At 44.1% G+C, this 12,837-nt stretch overlaps 1 protein-coding gene across 1 annotated transcript in view; it reads right to left on the reverse strand.

Moving 5' to 3' along the window:
* FLT1 (fms related receptor tyrosine kinase 1) overlaps positions 1-12,837 on the reverse strand; it is a 208,018-nt gene that overhangs the window by 60,600 nt on the left and 134,581 nt on the right. The window contains exon 15 of the mRNA XM_079773671.1: positions 7,266-7,397. Within this exon, the coding sequence (XP_079629797.1) occupies positions 7,266-7,397 (132 nt within the window). The remainder of the gene's footprint in view (positions 1-7,265; positions 7,398-12,837) is intronic.

Below are 12,837 nucleotides of genomic sequence, written 5' to 3' on the forward strand. Positions count from 1 at the left end.
GGGAAAAGAAGGCCAGTGGAAACATGGGTGGGATTTGACAATGACTAGGAGTTAGCACAGGGTCTTAAGGACATCACTCCCATGTGATGTGTGGTTCCAAATTGGTATAATTTTCTAAGGCTTATTAGAATACTAGTGGCCGGTGCATGAAATTCATGCACATTAAAAGGGAATTAATTAGAGGAAATATTTTAATATTGCTATTTGCCCTTTCTCTATAATAGAAGTGTCAGAGATGAAAGAAAATTATATGAAAACTAGCAGCCCGTTTGCACGAAGATTCGTGCAATAGACCTTCATTCACCTGGCTGCCTGCACCAGTTTTCTGCCGGCACCGGGGACCCAGGCCTTGGCTGTGGCCACCGCCTTCTGCCTTCTTTCAGGGTCGGGGCTTGGCCCCCGGCGGTGGCCTTGGGCTCGGCCGCACCCAGCGTCCCTGCTACGGATCTTAGGAGCCGACCCCCTGGTCATTGCCTGCTATTCGTGCAGGCTCCCCACTGGTGCCCAAGGCCGGGAAAGCCTCTGCCTGAGGCTTTCCCGGCCTTGGGCTCAGCCGCACCCCAACGTCCCTGCGACGGTTTCCTGGTGGGCGTGGCTGGTGGGTGTAGCGAAGGTACGGTCAATTTGCATATTACTCTATTATTAGGTAGGTTGTATATGAAAATGTATATGGAAATGTATATGAAAATGTATATGAAAATCTCCCTCCTGGTAGAGTCTGGAGCACGCCCGAGGGACCTAGAGTCAAGTCCCCGTCCTCCACCCACACACACTTCGAAAACGCAGGAGACCCAGACCCAGCCAGCCCCACCCCCATTGGTTGAGACCCAGACCCGGCCAGCCCCACCCCCATCAAGCCCCTCTGGGTGGGAGGTGCGGGATGAGGTCTCCCGGCCCAGCACTAGGGTGGGGGGCATGGCCTGAGGTCCCCCATCAAGCCCTGCTGGGCAGGGGGCACAGCCTGAGGTCCCTCATCCTGGCCAGGCACCATGCAGCCTCAGGTCCCTGCTGTTCAGTCGTGATGTTACGGCGTCCTGGCTAATTTGCATATTTCTCTATTATTAGATAGATAGATTAAAATTGGCCTTCATATAATTTGTGAAGCTTTTTAGGAATCTGTACAACAATTTGGAACCCCTCTGAAGGATAGTGATGTATGGAAGTACTGTATTAGGATTAAATTTGAAGTACATTTTCAAGAGTAATTTTAGGTAAATATATTTAAAATTGCTTTTATGTGTCATCAGTTCTGTAACACACTTTTAGTGCAGCAAGTTAAATCTTTAGGTCAAATAGGAATTTTGTGGCTTGGAACACCATTTGGGTGACTAGAAAAACTATTTACAGAAGGTTTTGTCACAATGGGATTTGGTTGATCATATTGACAAATAATGATGTTAACTAATATTTTAAAAGTTTCTATTATATGCCAGATACTGTTTTAAGTGTGCTAATTGTTACAACAACCCATTAAAGTTGGATTACCATTTTGTAGGTAATGAACGAAAGCACTAGGAAGGTAAGTAATTTGCCCAAGGTTATATGGCTCATGAGAAGTGATGCACCTTGCTGTAGAGTGGGCCCTCTTCCCCACTAGGCTCTGCTGCCTTGGAGCTGAGAGGCAATTGTGCAGAATGGTTAAACATGGACTCAGTTTTCAGCTCTGTCGCTGCCTAGCTTCGTAACTCTGGACAGAGTCCTAAATCCCTCTGAGCCTCAGATTCTCACTTGTAAATAGAAAAAAAACTTCATTAGATCATTGCAAAAGTTAAGGAGATTAATGCACATTATGTGCTTTTAAAAAAGTTCATTGCATGTTCAATAAGCATAAGATATTAGAACTGAATTAATTCCATCACCATTTTTTGAATTCTTGATCAAGGCCAGCTTTAGGTCATTGTAGATTTGCAGTCCAAAGGCAGCCATATCCCTTTCTCCTCCCCAACCCCCCCCCCCCCCCACACACACACACCCCCACCCCTGGCCCTCCTGTGTGAAATTACTGGGCAGTCAGTTCAGTTCTCTGGTTTGAGCACTATTCTCTCCTTGGGAAATCCTTTTGAGTTGCCAACACCCATGAGAGAAGTAACCTCAATCACCAACATCATCATGTGAATTAGTTTATCACATCCTTCCTAGTGCCAGGAGAGTCATGGGAGTGGATTTGGGGGCAGGGTTCAGGAAGAGAGGAGCTGAAATGGAGGACAGTCAGGGATCAGAGGAGAAAGGACCTGAGAGCTGGCTAAGGGTGAGAGGAAGGAGCAGCTAGCTATCCAAGACAATTATTTTGATCTTTTCCTATTCTTTACTCTTGGAATTTTATTAAACATAGTATATACTTCCTGCTGTGTGAGGCCTTCCCTGAAATGTGTTAATGTACAATTATTGTGGCACAAAATTTGCAAATCACACCTTTCATGTCATTTCAAGTGGTGAGACTGCAGAAACCTGAGGGCAGTCCTTCTGTGCTTGCCATGATTTTTGTATCATCAGTCATCTTCAAAAAAAATGTTTAAATTGTAGTTATTCTTTAAGTTGTTTTCTCCTGTGTATTATAAATACTATTTCAATAGCAAGGCCTGACTCTGTTATAAGAATGTATTTCTATATATTGTGATTATTACTTCCAATAATAATTATAAAATATAGTTTATCTGAGGTCCTTGGATAAAAATGTGCCACACTTTCATTGTAACAGTCCCATTGAGTTCCGTGGGCTATTGAATGCCATGCTAATTTCAGAAATTATTTTGGTCAGTGACAGCTTTGTTGTTATTGTTTTAATATGAGACGGTTCCCTTTGAGAGCTCCACATGTGCTCGTGTGCAGCCCAAACCAAAAAAGACCCAATCATTATTTAAAGAAGCTGCATTACCTCCACAGTCCACTCAGCCCTTTCAGATACAAAACAACACATTGCTTTATCTATGAGTATAAGAATCCTTTTTTAAAGGAAATAAAAAGAGCAGACAGTTTCCTTCCTGGCTAATTCACGAACCTCTTTAAATCTGTTAAACATAGCCACAGACGCAACGTATGCTCCTGGTTTCATTTCCTAAACTCCACCTGACAAGATAGGTCAGTGGGAAGGTTCTATTTGCATACATCAGGAAATCAGTCTAAAGCCAGGGAACATTTCACAGCCACCAGAGTGAGAAGAATAATGCCTTAGACTCTAGGGCAGGAATCTAATTTCAGTGATAAAACTACTAAGCAGGTGCTGTATTCAACTGTTCTGAGCAGCCTCCAAGGATCAAACTTTTATTCAGTGAGCCCAAAGCACTTTCACTCAAGAGTGCATCTAACTTATAAAATCCACCTAATGTCAACTTTCAAGAAATTTTCCTACTCAAAATGACAGGTACCCTTAAATGGAGCTGAACCTGCCTCCCTGAAACTTCACCATCTCCCTTCCTGAGTTCTATTTTTCGTTGTATCAAAGAAGGAGTCAAATGTCTCCTCAGCCTGAAAGCTCCTTAAGTATTTGAAGAAAACAATAACATCAGCCCAAGTTGTCTCCTTTTTAGACTCAACATCCTAATTTCCTTGCACTGTTTTACCATTACTTTATTAGGACTATGGGTCCACTTATTTATGCTTAGAGATGGGTACAATGTTTCAGGTGTGGTTTGATGATTACAGATCAGGTAGTCTGTTTCCTCAGCTAACCACATTTTTTAAACAGAGAATTTGGAAATAGCCATCACCTTTAAAGCAGAAAAAAATTACAAAAGAGAACCAGGGCGAAGGCAGAAAAACTATGAAAAGCAGACACAAGAATTCAAATAGCATGGCAATTGGGGGCAATAACCAGTAAAAAGAAGGATGGCTATATATAGTGTCTGTAGCTATGTTGCAAACTATACAATTTCTCTAAGTGATATTAAACATTAATGCCACATGAGGGAAAAGAGGTCATGAATCAAAAGTACAGATTCCTCATAAAATTCAATGGACTAGACAATAGGAAATATCTAGAATTATTTAGACTTCATTATTGCCAAAGAAGAAAAGTATGTAGAAGGTCCAAAGTTGCTCATAACTTGCTGTCTCCTTCCTGCTCATTCACCTTGCCAGTCCAGCACCTGACAAGGCCTCCTTTAGAGATCAGGTCACCATATCCTTTTCTGCCTCTGTGAACTTCGTTAGCCTTGATTAGCAGCATTGTGTAGTCTGTTTTATACAAACTGTGTTTCTACTTTACCCTTAGGAGGCACTCAAAATGTTTATTGACCTGGTTCTTAATTGTTTCATGTGCACCTTACTCTCCTTTCAACTAGGTCTTCAAAGCCCACGGAGGTTAGTTGATTGTAGCTTACACTTCCATATCCTGCATAATCCTGGGCAAATAATTAAGCCACTGAGTTAACAGCACATTGAATTTGGCTTATCTCTAGTGCCCTAAACAATATACTGGTGTATTTCTTTTATCAGATATTCAGTGGTGGTTTTCTAAATATGTGAATCCAACAAACATTAATCGAGTGCTCTGGGATAGAAAAGTGAGCGATAGGCAATGATAAGCATTGCATTAAAGGTACATGGTGTGATCAGTAATCAGGTGTAGAGAAAGTGAATTATAAAGGATGAGTGGATTGTCCAGGGGGAGAATAGATGGGAAGGAAGCCTGTTCAGACAAAAGGAAAAGAACGCGTTAAGGCAGAAGACTAGGAGGAGCACAGTGTGTTCACTGGATCACAAGTAATGCAGTCCAGCCAGAGTGCGGGGTGTGTAGGAAGGAGACGGGATGGGGATGGAGAAGGAGCCTACAGAGGACCTGTGTGCCTGCATGAGGGGAATAGGTGATTGGGAACCATTGCAAGATTTGAAGCAGGGAAGTAACATGTCATACGATTTGTTATTTAAAAAGGTCACTCTAGATTTGGGAGTGTATTGGAGGAGGTTGAGAGGAGAGGATAGGTTGTTTGGGAGGCTAAGAGATTATGTCAAGAGATGATAGGGATCAGAACATCTGTGATGGCAGCTGATGTGGGCAATTCAAGTGAAAATTATCTCCCCTTTCCTCAAGAGCAAATAGGCTGATAAAAACTTTCAGAACTTACTGGTGATAGCAGTATTCCTGTCTGACTTTTCAGGAAAGCATAACATTAGTGGGAAAAGGAATCAGCGTAGGAAAGCTAAAAGCAGGTAGAGAGAAAACCAAGTAAGAGGATAACTGAGTCTAAAAGCTCAATTTTATGCGAAGGCCTTGCAGACAAGTTCCTAAGGCACTTCAGGAATGAGAAGAATGGAGGAAGGATGGAAACATAAAGTTTCCAAAGACATATGCTCAAGTCTCAACCTCACTACCTATTCATTGTGTGACTTTGGGCAACTAATTTAACTCTTCGAGACGCCATCTTCCCATCTGTAGACTGAAGATAACACTACTTCTTTTGACTCCAATGAAGTTAAAGGATATGTATATCAAGTGTGTAGCCCATAATGGGACAAATATATCAAGTGCCTGCACATAAAGGCACTAGATAAATATTAGTCTCCTGCAGGGGTACGGGATATAACGATATGTCAGACACAGCTTATGATTCAGTAGGGAAGAAAAACATATCAATGACTAAATAATAATAAAATGCAGAATAACAGGAGCCTGACTAATGACTCAGGAGCCATGGTGTGGGAGACAGAGCAGAGAATGAGAACACCTGACTCAGCTCTTCATCCTGGAGGACATCACAGGGTAGAGAGCATCTAAACTGGCCTGAGGGAGAAGGAGGACTTGGATGAAATTGGGAGGGGTTCAGACAAAAGACCTCCAGGCTTCATTCACAGCCATTGCTAACCCACACTCACACAGACGTGGGTACAGACAGCTGGTGAGGGAAGGCAGCTATGTGGAGGGTTGGAGTGAGTCATTGCATATCTGCCATTCCCTGGCTACAGGACTTAGGTTAGTCATTTCATTCCTCCCTGGGTTTTGTAAGAACTGCTCTGTGTATCTTGCAGGGTTGTTGCGAGGATATGGGGGAAATACCTTCTGGACTGAGGATTAGGAGTCTTCCTTGCTCTCTGCTGCTACCCCTCTCTCAGATGGAGGTCCCTCCCTGGCCTGCTGTGGCTACTCCCCGAGAGTCACATCTGGAGTCCTTGTTAAGTGATAAATTAATGGTCCTTTGAAGAAGGAGTTGGTAAAGAGAGATTCACACTTAATAAATTGTTTTCTTCCTATGTAAGCAGAAAAGTTGAAATAATACTTTAAAACAAGGATTATTTGGGAGACAAAAAGGGCCATTACCAAAAGTATGTGGGAATGCTACCCTTGACTTTTTCTGAAAGCATACGTTTGTGGTAGCATACTTTCAGATTTTTCAGGAGACTCTCTAGAATCATTTCCTTGTAAAAGAAAGTGATTGATATTCTTTTTAAAAGGAGTCTGAATTCTCAGAGTTACAATCTATGCTTTGGAAGTTTTCAGGGCAGAAGAACTGGTGTATGTTGCCTCATCCTAGTTTCTATCCCCAAAATACACACCTATTCTGAAGTCTACTGGGGCTCATTTGGAAATAGGCTGCTGAACAAATGCCATCTTTTCATGTAAAACTTCTATTTGCCATAGGTAGTTACATCTAAGAGGTGCCAATTCAATAATTTATAATGCTGTAACTGTTATGTTTTGGGTGATTCTTGGCATCAGAGAATTGAAATTGCGGTCTAACCTATTTTCTAAATGGAAGCCACATGGCCACAATCCAGTGTAGGATTAGGCCTCTTTGGATTTGGCTGCTCAACAAGCTATCTAAAGCCTATGTGGTCTTTTATTATGAGTTGATTTTTTTCTAATAGTTTGTTAAAAACCAGCTTATGAAAAGTTTGCAAGATATGTCTAACTCGTGGGAGTTGGAAGTGGAAAAAAACGAACAATTTCCAGTGCGTGGTCCTCTCCTCCCTCCCATCTGCACCCATTGTCTTCCTTCTTGGATTTCTTTCTCACAGGTGTAGCCACTCCTGTCATTCTCTGAGGGTCAATGTCATCGTGCTGGCATCAGTGGCCTTTCTTCCAGGAACTACTCCCCCCACGGAGACTGTGCTCAAATGGCTCTCAAGGGTGGCCAGCCAGTGTCCTCCTCACCTCAGCCTTGCCGAGTGTAACTAGACAGGCTTTTCTTAGAGGGACAGGGGGAGGGGGCAGGAGGTCAGGGAAAGGCACAGACAGGAGGGGCAACAGGAGACTGGGAGGTGAAAAGTTAAACAAACAGGGAAATAGATGTCTGAACGGTTTCTGGTTGCTTTCTGAAGCAGCTGTTTACCTTGAACGGTGAGGTATGCTGAACTTTCCACAGACCCCTTCTGGTTGGTGGCTCTGCAGTGATAGACGCCTTCATCCTCTTCTGTAACTCTTTCAATAAATAGCGTGCTGCTTCCTGGTCCTAAAATAATTCCTGAGAAGTGAGAGATGTTTAGATTAGTGGGCCTGGATGACAAACAAAAACAGCTCCTTTTGTAACACAACCCCCTTCCTATCATTATGCACTCAGACAAGGAAATCCGAGCTTGGGCTAACCTGGGGCAGGACTGCTTATTTGCTTTTTCTGGTCCAGGCTTTTTAATAGCACCGTCACCACCCAGCAGTGCTCTGACCCCCAGCTTTGGGGATGCACCAAGGCCATTCACTGTGAAAGAAATGAGATGGGGCTGCCATACCAAACTTCGAAGCGCAAATAGCAAGGAGGTAGCATTTCTGATAATAATGACTACCATTTACTCATTGCCTGCTACGTGCTGGGCAATATGGGAGACACTTTCTATCTTGAGTTGAGAACCATCTGTAAGGTATTACGGTCTCCATTTACCAATGTGGAAACCGATTTGGTGAGTTAAGCAACTTGACCAAGGGCGTGCAATTGAACTGTGGTGCGTGGGTCAAGGGAAATCATGTTTTATTTGTCATAGTGGTGGAGAGCTTGGGCTATGTTTTAATCTAGGCCTTATTGCTTCAAGTTTTGTGACTTTTGGCAAATTACTTAACCTTTCTAGATTTCAGTTTCCTCAGTCTTAAGATGAATATAAAAGCAGTTCCTACTCAATAAATGGGAAAATGAATGGCAAGTGCATGGTACATAGTTAGTGTGTAGTAAATATAAGCTTAAGCATCACTATGGAGCACAGTGTCATGAAAAGAGCACCAGTGCCCGGTCGATGTGGTTCAGTGGTTGAACTTCAACCTATGAACCAGAAGCTCTCCGTTTGATTCCTGGTCAGGGCACATGCCCGGATTGCAGGCTCAATCCCCAGTAGGGGGCTCACAAGAGATAGCCAACTGATGATTCTCATCATTGATGTTTCTATCTCTTCCTCCCTCTCCCTTCCTCTCTGAAATAAATAAACACACACACACACACACACACACACACACACACACACACACACACGTATATCTGGAATCTTCGGACCACAGCTTTGAGACCCAGTAGCTTCAATAATAAGTGCTATCACCAAGTACTTATTGAGTGCTTACTCTGCTATTAGTCTGTGTTAGAGACAGGGAGTGGGGGTGGGGGAGCAGGCTGAGACACAGTTTCTGCTGGGAGAAAGGAAAATTAACTCATAACAAACAGACATGTACATATATTCTCTCTTTCTCTGATGCACACCTACACCAGCAAACAAAAAAATGTTGTACAAATTATAATGAATAAATGTGGCACAACATACACAATTAAATGCGAAGTCTGGGGTAGGGAGGGAGATGAGTGAGGATCGGAATACTCAGGGAAGGTGGCATGGAGAAATGGAGGCCGTGGGCCTTGAGATTTGAAGGTTTAGCAGAGGTGATGGGAGAAAGGAAGGCTTGGCACTGAAAGAAACATGCATTGAGTGATAAAGTGGGCCTGACCAGACTGTAGGATATATTTTATTAGTTTAAATAGTTTGTATTCCTCCTGATTAAAATTTGAAAACTAGTGAAAAGCATAAAGAAAACATAAAAAAATAAAAGGAAAACAACCAAACCTGCAATCTTATCCCTCAGATATTTTTCTTTTCTTTTTTTTTAAATTAAATCTTTATTGTTCAGATTATTACAGTTGTTCCTCCCCCCCCCCATTGCTCCCCTCCACCCAGTTCCCACCACACCCTCTGCCCTTTCCTCCCCCCCACTGTCCTCATCCATAGGTGTATGATTTTTGTCCAGTCTCTTCCTGCACCCGCCACACCCCTTTCCCCTCGAGGATTGTCAGTCCACTCCCTTTCTATGCCCCTGATTCTATTATATTCACCAGTTTATTCTGTTCCTCAGATTTTTTATTCATTTGATTTTTTAGATTCATTTGTTGATAGATATGTATTTGTTGTTCATAATTTTTATCTTTACCTTTTTCTTCTTCTTCCTCTTCTTAAAGAATACCTTTCAGCATTTCATATAATACTGGTTTGGTGGTGATGAACTCCTTTAGCTTTTTCTTATTTGTGAAGCTCTTTATCTGACCTTCAATTCTGAATGACAGCTTTGCTGGGTAGAGCAATCTTGGTTGTAGGTTCTTGCTATTCATCACTTTGAATATTTCTTGCCACTCCCATCTGGCCTGCATAGTTTCTGTTGAGAATTCAGCTGACAATCGTATGGGTGCTCCCTTGTAGGTAACTAACTGTTTTTCTCTTGCTGCTTTTAATATTCTCTCTTTGTCTTTTGCTCTTGGCATTTTAATTATGATGTGTCTTGGTGTGGTCCTCTTTGGATTCCTTTTGTTTGGGGTTCTCCGCGCTTCCTAGACTTGTAAGTCTATTTCTTTCACCAGGTGGGGGAAGTTTTCAGTCATTATTTCTTCAAATAGGTTTTCAGTATCTTGCTCTCTCTCTTCTTCTGGCACCCCCATAATTCTGATGTTGAAGTTGTCCCAGAGGCTCCTTACACTATCTTCATATTTTTGGATTCTTTTTCTTTTTGCTTTTCCAGTTGGGTGTTTTTCACTTCTTTGTATTTCAAATCTTTGACTTGATTCTTGCAATCCTCTAGTCTGCTGTTAGATCTCTGTATATTATTCTTTATTTCAGTCAGTGTATGCTTAATTTCTAGTTGGTTCTTTTTCATATCCTTGAGGGTCTTGCTAAATTTATCAGCCTTTTCTAGAAAATTCTTGAAAAACCTCATAACTGTGGTTTTGAACTCTATAGCTAGTCATTTGCTTTCCTCCATTTCTTTCATTTGTGACCTGTTTCTTTGTCTCCACATTTTGGCTGCTTCCCTGAGTTGATAGAGTGGCTTTGTGTGCTAGGTGTCCTATAGGGTCCAGTGGCTCAGCCTCCCCAGTTACCTGAGGTGGACACTCTTGGTGCACCCCTTTGTGGGCTGTGTGCACAGTATTGTTGTAGTTAAGCCTTGATTGTTGTTGGTATCACTGGGAGGAATTGACCTCCAGGCCAATTGGCTGTGAGGATCAGCTGTGTCTACAATGGGAGAACTTCTGTGCTGGAGACACCCTTATGAGGCAAGACTTGCTTCAGTGAGGCTTTGGTGCTCCCTGAGTCTGACACCTGAGTGTGTCCCTTATGGATATGAGGAGTTGTAATCTGGATGGTCCTACTCTGACCCCTGGGTACACTGGCTCTTGGATCTCCAAGGAGGTGCTAATTTAGCCTCTGCCTGAGGCCACCCAGCAGGAGCTACGGAGAGATCTGCAGATTCCTCTTCTTTGTTTGGGTTTTGGAGGTGCCCAGATGAGGCCCAGCTGTGAAGCAATGCAAGCTGCTATGGGGCCTTGGGCCTTCTTTTAGATGTTCTGGGTCTCTCTTACTCAGCTGCAGTTTGTTATGTAATTTTAGATTTCAAAGGACCAGGCCATTCATATGCAAAAGCCTCTGCGCACAGCTTGGATGGGGCGGAGTCTCAGGGCGGAGCAAACAGCAATGGCTTCCCATCAGCCATGCCCTAAGAGGCCCCCAGGTTTCAGTGTTCCACGGTAATCACTGCAAGCACCTTGGAGAGAAAGCCCCCCTCACGTTCCGCCAGGTGCCAGACAGTCCAGTTTCTCCCTGTATGATTCTGGGTCCCCAAAGTCTTGCCCAGAACTGGAGTTCAGAGTGGTCAGGAGCTTGTGTCTCCCTCCTGCTTGAACAAGACAGCCACGTCCTCAGTTGCCAGCCCTCTCTGCGCGCGTGCCTCCGTACCTCTGCCTTTACTTCCACAGCTCCTCTGAGTCTCAGTGTGCTTTTCTCTTTCCTTCTAGTTGTAGAATTTCCACGCAGCAAGCCTTCCTGTGGTTCTGGATGATGTCTGTTTTATCTTTTAGTTGTAATTATGAAGTGGTTGTACGAGGCAGCAAGTTCAGGTGTTTACCTATGCCTCCATTTATGCTTCTCAGATATTTTTCCTTTAGTTTTTTAAGTGGACTTTTTTTTTTTTTTACACAGTTGGTTCATTCACATCCTATCTAATATAAGAGTAATATGCAAATTGACCATACCTCTGCTATACCCACAAGCCATTCCCACCAGCCAATCAAGAGTGAATATGCAAATAAACCCAACCAAGATGGCTGTGGCCACAGAGAGCAGGAGGGAGGCTTGGGTATCCCCGGCAATGGAGGAAGCCAAGCTTTCCGCCTGCCCTTGCCCGCCCAGGCCTCTGCTCAATGCTACAAAGTTTCAATGATAGAAGATAAATAAATCCCAACAAAAATGGCAGCAGCCCTGGAGCTGGAGAGAGCAGAAGGCTAGGATTGCCCCCGACGATGGAGGAAGCCAAGCTTTCCACCTGCCCTGGCCAGCCCAGGCCTCCGCTTAAGGCTACAAAGTTTTAATTATAGAAGATAAATAAATCCCAACAGAAATGGCTGCCTCCATGAAGTGAGCAGAAGGTTTGGCTCCACTCCAGGCTACAAAGTTTCAATTGTAGAAGATAAATAAATCCCAGATACCAGGGCCTCTGCTTGGGTCACTAGGGGGCGTGGCCAGCCTGCAAATCACCACAGGCCCCTTGCCCAGGCCGCCCCACACCCCAAGGGAACCCCAACCCTGATCCGGGACACCCTTCAGGGCAAACCAGCTGGCCCCCACCTGTGCACCAGGGCTATATCCTATCTAATAAAAGAATAATATGCAGATTGACCATCACTCCAACACACAAGATGGTTTCCCCCATGTGGTCAAAGATCCTGCCCCCATGTGGACACAAGATGGCTGCCACAGATGTCCAGCAGGGAAGGGCAGTTGGGAGGGACCAGGCCTGCAAGGGAGGGCAGTTGTGGGTGATCAGACCAGCAGGGGAGGGCAGTTAGGGGTGACCAGGCCTGCAGGGGAGGGCAGTTAGGGGCAAATAGGCTGGCAGGGAAGCAGTTAGGCATCAATCACCTTGGCAGGGGAGTGGTTAGGGAGTGATCAGGCTGGCAGGAAGAAGCAGTTAGGGGCAATCAGGAAGGCAGGCAGGCGAGCAGTTGGGAGCCAGCAGTCCTGGATTGTGAGAGGGCTGTTCTGGGTCTGGAGACACCCTTATGTGCTGATTGGAACGGGCAGTTGGACATCCCTCAAGGGGTCCCAGATTGGAGATGGTGTAGGCTGGGCTGAGGGACACTCTCCCTCTCCCATGCATGAATTTTGTGCACTGGGCCTCTAGTAATAAATATTTTTGAGCTCCATTATTAGACACTATTCTAGATGCTAGTAATCTATACTAATAAAAGGGTAATATGCTAATTAGACCAGACATCTTCCGGACGTCCTTCCTGACAAAGCCAGAGGTGTGGCCAGCCTGCAAATCACCCCAGGCCCCACCCCAATCTGGGGCTCCCTTCAGGGCAGGCCAGCCGGCCCCCACCCATGCATCAGGCCTCTATCTTATATAATAAAAGGGTAATATGCAAATTGACCCTAACGGCAGAACAACCA

The sequence above is a fragment of the Cnephaeus nilssonii genome (assembly GCF_951640355.1).
Source record: "Cnephaeus nilssonii genome assembly, chromosome: 6".
NCBI classification, from domain to species: Eukaryota; Metazoa; Chordata; class Mammalia; order Chiroptera; family Vespertilionidae; genus Cnephaeus; species Cnephaeus nilssonii.